At 45.1% G+C, this 5,988-nt stretch overlaps 1 protein-coding gene across 1 annotated transcript; it reads right to left on the bottom strand.

The window, feature by feature from the left end:
• Nucleotides 1–1,702: 1,702 nt before the first annotated feature.
• csnk2b (casein kinase 2, beta polypeptide) lies at nt 1,703–5,347 on the bottom strand. Its single transcript, XM_064349023.1, has 7 exons — nt 5,177–5,347; nt 4,310–4,397; nt 4,090–4,192; nt 3,546–3,661; nt 2,954–3,029; nt 2,514–2,703; nt 1,703–2,306 (listed from the first exon to the last, which is right to left on the bottom strand). Exons 2-7 carry the CDS (start codon nt 4,379–4,381, stop codon nt 2,216–2,218), a joined length of 648 nt encoding a protein of 215 aa, XP_064205093.1. The 5' UTR covers nt 4,382–4,397; nt 5,177–5,347; the 3' UTR covers nt 1,703–2,215.
• Nucleotides 5,348–5,988: the final 641 nt, after the last annotated feature.

Below are 5,988 nucleotides of genomic sequence, written 5' to 3'. Positions count from 1 at the left end.
TGACCACATATTTTTTTTCCTTCCTGTATCAGTTCTGATGGCCAACCACACGCAGGGGCACATTCGATCCGTTCCACTGAACCTCTGATAGCTCCGCCCACTTTCTGGGCCCACGTAAGGGACTACGTGATTGGCCCAACAAAGGATTGTGAGAATCGTCTGTCCAGTACCGGCTGTCGGTCTTCACGGCCTGATGCCTGTTGCCACCACACCCCCGCCCACCCCATACATAGAGGCGTTGAATGGATACTCCAACCCAGCCCTCGTCTGTTCGCATGCCATTCAGGTTAGCACTTTGTTCAAGGGCTCAACGGCTGTGCCCCACCTGGGATTGAAACCTGCAGCCTCTGCGTCACGAGCACTGTTCCCACATAATGCCTTAGTTCAATATACAGAAGAGGTCACAGCCGGAGGCCTGCACCATGAAGCAGGAGTACGGAGTTAGCAGGGCACCTGCGCTGAGAAAAACCCGGAACCCTCCCAAATCCAGAACACGGACTGAACGTAAAAAGAGCCGTTCCGGGTTTTACTCAGCGCAGTTATCCAGCTAACTTTGTGATCTCATCTCTTCAGACTCTACCTGCCTAACTCCGCGATCTCATCTCTTCAGACTCTACCTGGACTATCACCACTCCCAATCTGGGATCATTTTTACCACTTCAGTCTCTCTGCTTTGTTCCTATAGCACTCTCATGTTACACATGTACCTTCTTTGCCACTTCCATGTTGTACCTCAGTTACATCCCTCCGCCTCAGGTGGGGGCGCTGGCGGTTTGGATACGTGTTTGTCTCGTTACAGGTAATTGAGAGCACCTGTGGCGGTGCCTTTTTAAGAAGCCTGGAGTTGGCTTCTCAAAGATGGGGGCTTTTTCTCCTCACCTGTCGACCACGTCCGGGTCTTGATTTTATCTTATGTTTTGCCGCTACTTTTGTATCTCTTATGTGTAGTAAAATAAAGTTATTTGTTATTTTGGGAAGCCTTGGTTTTGGCTTCGTTATGTTTGCGGGGGCTTGAGAGCAACCGTAACATAAATGGGGGCTCGTCCGGGATCTTACCCTTTAGAGTTAAATTTTCTGTTCTTAGCCCGGTTAGCTTAGCCGCCGGGCGGGTCCAAGGGACTTGTCACTTCATTGTTTTTCCTTTTTTGTTTTTGGTGGTTAATATGAGTGGGGGTACGCTTCGGGGCACTGAGGTCGACTGGTCAGTTGGTCTGCTGACAGTGCTCTGAAGCGTACCGGAGGTGGAGGGACGTAACAACCATCCAGCAACTATATTGTACTTTGTATTGTTATCTTGATGTTGTAGCTTGTCATGTCTCCTAGTTTGACTTCGCATAGGCTAGGTCAGAGAGTAATGTTTACTGTGTTAACTGGATTTAATGTGTTCATGGCTATGAATAACTTGAATAATGAGTATTGAACCTTATTGGACCTGTGCTGCTTCGTAGTTGTTCCAATGACCTTTGGTATGCATTTATTGTACATTGCTTTGGATAAAAGTGTCTGCTAAATAAACGTAATGGAAAATAATTCTGCTTTGTGAAGGCACAGGTTTCACCATTAAGCCCGCAAGTCTTCTGTTTGTGTGCTTTTGTCACAGATGTTCTGAAACTTGCCCTTATAGCGCTACCAGGACTTGTGACCCCCCATCGTATCCGTGCAACAGGAGAGAAGAGAGAAAAGAGAGACCAAGACAAAAACAAATATTCATTTTTCTTTCTTTTTTTACAAAAAAAAAACAAAATTACTCTTTGATTGTGAGGTCTCAATGTATTCGTAGTTGCTAAGAAGAAGAAAAAAAAAACAAAGAATAATTTAATTCCTAATTCCTAAATGTACTCCTACTGAACAATTTCAGAGAGACTGAAATCAAATCAAAGTTCGTTCTCCAAGTACGCTGAGAGGAGGAAGAGGAAGGGAATCGCTTAACGATGAAGAAACACGGAATACTCACTTCACCAACAGCTTAAACGTGTGTGTGTCTGTGTGTGTGTCTGTGTATGCATGAGTGTGTGTGTGTGTGTGTGTATGCGTGTGTGAGCGAGTGTGTGTGTGTGTGTATGCGTGTGTGAGTGAGTGTGTGTGTGTGTGTATGCGTGTGTGAGTGAGTGTGTGTGTGTGTGGCTGTCATGGGATCATAACACCAGTTTTTTAGCAGCGCTGGAACACCCCGCCAGTGCCCCCGCCCCCCCCGCCCCCCCCGCCCCCCCGAGCTTCAGCGGATGGCTTTGACGGGGCTCTTGAAGCTGGAAGCTGCCTGCAGCTGAAGCTGATAGGCCATGGGATGGATCTTAAACCCGTACAGCCTGAGAGAGAACAGACAAACACAAGACAATTGTTTTTATAAAATAAAATAATATTATATATATGCAAGTATCGGAATGAAAAATACCCCATCAAATTGTGAAACCATAGGAAAAAGAAGCCCAAGTTCTCACTATTCTTCCTCAAAAACACACCCAATGAAGACCCGTTTTGGGGATCGTTTTATAGATCGTTTTTGGGGATCGCACCTGGGCACAAACTGGTTGGCGGGCCTCTTGGGCCGGTACTCGGGGTGCACCATGAACAGCATGTGGGGGAACCCCGTCCCGAAATAGGCCCCGTCCGTGTGGTGGTGCCGGGAGGATTTGGGGGTGTACACGTCCATGCACTTTGGGCAGTAGAGCTTCACCATGGCCTCTCCCGGGATGTCCGACAACCCTGCAGAAACACAGAGAAAGGGTTAATATAGTACATACACACCAACTGACCGGACTCTACAGTACATTAACACTGCATTGAGAGAGAGGGTTAATATAGCACATACACACCGACTGACTGCCCACTACAGTACATTAACACTACACAGAGAGAGAGGGTTAATACAGTACATACACACTGACTGGACACTACAGTACATTAACACTGCACTGAGAGATAGGGTTAATATAGTACATACACACTGACTTACCAATAGGTAACATGGGCTGGTTCTCACAGTAAACTCTAGGACAGTAGCCAAAATCTCCTTGCTGGTACTTCTCCAACTGAAAAAAGAAAGAGAAAAGGATCATGGGAGAGAATGGGAGGAATGAGAGGATGACGTGTGTAAGTGTGTGTGTGCGTGTGAGAGTGTCTGCACCCATGTGTTTGTATGTGTGTTTTTGTGTGAGTGTGTGCGTGTGTTTCTCTACACGTGCGGGCCAGTGTGTGTGTGCGCGTGCATGCATGTGTGTGTGAGTGTGTGTGTGTGTGTGTGCGTGTATGTGAGTGTGTGGCAGTGGGGCGGCAGTGTAGCACAGCTGGTAAGGAACTGGGCTTGTAACCGAAAGGTCATAGGTTTGATTCCTGGGTAGGACACTGAGGTTGTACCCTTGAGCAAGGTACTTAACCTGAATTGCTTCAGTACATATCCAGCTGTATAAATGGATACAATGTAAAATGCTATGTAAATGTTGTGCAAGTCGCTCTGGATAAGAGTGTCTGCTAAATGCCTGTAATGTAATGTGTGTGTGTGAGTGTGTGTGTGAGAGAGCGAGTGTGTGTGTGTGTGTGTGTGTTACCATCTGTGCGATCCCGCGGTTGGTGAGGATGTAGCGGGCGTGGATCAGACCATACAGCATCTCCGCCGCCTGCTCTATCAGGTCACTCTGATTAGGGTTATCCTCCAGCTCCTCATCTGAGAGACAGGACAGCCCACAGCACTTTATTATACATACAACACCCACACACCTCTTTACAATAGACACACACCTCCATACAACACACACACACACCTCCATACAACACACACACACACACCTCTTTACAATACACACACACCTCCATACAACACACATATACACGCCTCCATACAACACACATATACACGCCTCCATACAACACACATACACCTCCATACAACACACACACACATACATACAACACACACATCTCTTCATACAACACAGAAATACACACACAAAATTACAGCACAAACACACACTCTCTATACAATACACACACACACACACCATACCACCACCACTTTATAAACAACAGACAGCTCATACCCACTGCTGGGTCTACTGCAATGAACAGCATACTGTAATGCTCTGCTGTACTGACCTGGCTCCAGGTCCAAGATCATGTCCAAGGCCTGTCGGTAGTGTGGCACCTGTTCATTGAGTCCTGTGAGGTTAAACTTGTCCTGGATATAGTCCTCATCCACCTGACAGACAGACAGAGACGATTATTTACAATACATATAGCAGCTGTACGTGTACACACATTTTAGAGCATTGGTGAGGAAATTGGGCGTTTAGAATTACGCCGAATGCTCGCATACCTCACAAAAGAATTCGTTTCCTCTGAGTCCACAGAACCAGGAGATCCACGAAACTTCTTCAGAACTGCTCATCGCGGGACTTGGCAATCTGATCAGCGGTTAATGTACAGGAGTCAAAGGAAAACCCCCCATAACAACCGACCCTAGGTCCTTCTGACAAACACACACGCGCAAATACGCACTCCCGAGCAACAGCTAGCTGTGTGTCATCAGACAAAGATCAACACTTCCAAACAGATGCGGGTCAGCTAGTTACCAGGTATCAGCTGGCACAAGACACGCTGAACCGTGTGCATGGAAAAGCTTTCCTTGGGGATTACAAGTTAAATATACATTCGTATGGTAACAAGGCTACACTGGTAGACACGGCTACTGTACGCTTTATTAATGTATCATCAAAACTGCAACCCCTACCTAACGCCAATAAGCTAGCTAGGTGACACGGACATATATATAAAAATTGCGTTTAACGTTAACTAGCAAATTAAATTCTATCGCCCCATAAGGAGCAAGCTAAATTAACAATCGATAGATTATTAGAAATCAAGACGCAACTGTAAAGCTACAAATCTAACGTTAACTTAGCTATGCAAGATGGTTCTCCTTTGAACGTGCAGTCCACCTCTAAGGTAACTACGCTGTTGCCTGTGGAAGTTAAAAGGTTTTGGTAGACACGATTTTACAGTTTTTTTGCACGATATTTTCTTAAACGGTCTCCGTTTTTCTCGAATAACTGCCTCCGGTACCTTTGAAAATAACACAGCAAGTCAACAGGAATCCAAGATGGCGCACTGATCAGTCTACGCCAAATAAAATATCTATTCCAGCTTCCGAAACAAGACTTTTTAAAGAAACGTGTCGACTTACCCCTCTCGGTGGGCTAGTGTCAATAAAGACTGTTGTTTTTAGGAGTGGGCAGTAACCTTTTTGAGGCGAACACTACCTCTTTTCAACTACCTCAATTTCTAATTCGGGTTAATTCGGGTAACACAGGCTGCTCAACTCAGACAGGAAGACTACGCTGCGACAGAAACCGGAAGTACTTGCTGCAGTTTCGACTGCGATTGGCTTTGTGTCACGTCAATTTAAAACAGGGTAGGACTTCACTTCGTCGTCTTCTTATCATACAGCCCATTGACCTGCTCCTGGGAATCTGTTCATTGAATTAAAAGACTTCCTTCATATTCTACGCACCTCTTAAATGGAATCAGCCACAGGTTACTCTCAATTTAGACAAACTGCTTAGCACCGAGGGTTTCAGGTGTCTTGTAAATTGATGTTTTCCAGGAAACCTGTACGTGCTTTTTATAGTGTATATACTCTTTTTCTATACATTTTTATTCTTTTTTTGTTCCATTTCTATGGTATTTTAATGTACTGTGTATTTGTTAACTTGATGCATTCTCAAGGGGGCCTTGTAACAGGGAGCTTTGCTCTCAGTTGGCCTCTTCCTTACTAAAGGTGTCTCTAATGACAGTTATAAGGACAGATTGCATAATCTAGCACTTCTTGCACAGAAGGGACCGATCCATAGGAAAGGCATACACTTTCGACATTTTGTTCCCGAAGCTCTGGGAATTTGTGTAATTATTCTGTATTATCAATAAAACAAGCAGCAATATACAATTTGGTTTCAATATGTATTAAAATAGTGCACTTACCAGTATATTAATAGTTTT

Source organism: Anguilla rostrata, chromosome 8 (genome assembly GCF_018555375.3).
Source record: "Anguilla rostrata isolate EN2019 chromosome 8, ASM1855537v3, whole genome shotgun sequence".
Taxonomy (NCBI): Eukaryota; Metazoa; Chordata; class Actinopteri; order Anguilliformes; family Anguillidae; genus Anguilla; species Anguilla rostrata.
This window is presented reverse-complemented; position numbering and strand designations above follow the sequence as displayed.

Bases quoted from the DNA above. Each gene is read 5' to 3' on its own strand.
- csnk2b (XM_064349023.1), bottom strand. From the start codon at position 4,381: ATGAGCAGTTCTGAAGAAGTTTCGTGGATCTCCTGGTTCTGTGGACTC. The intron at 4,193-4,309 runs GTATGCGAGCAT...TCTGTCTGTCAG, and splicing joins GAAACGAATTCTTTTGTGAG to GTGGATGAGGACTATATCCA. The intron at 2,307-2,513 runs GTGCGATCCCCA...GTTCTCTCTCAG, and splicing joins GCCAACCAGTTTGTGCCCAG to GCTGTACGGGTTTAAGATCC.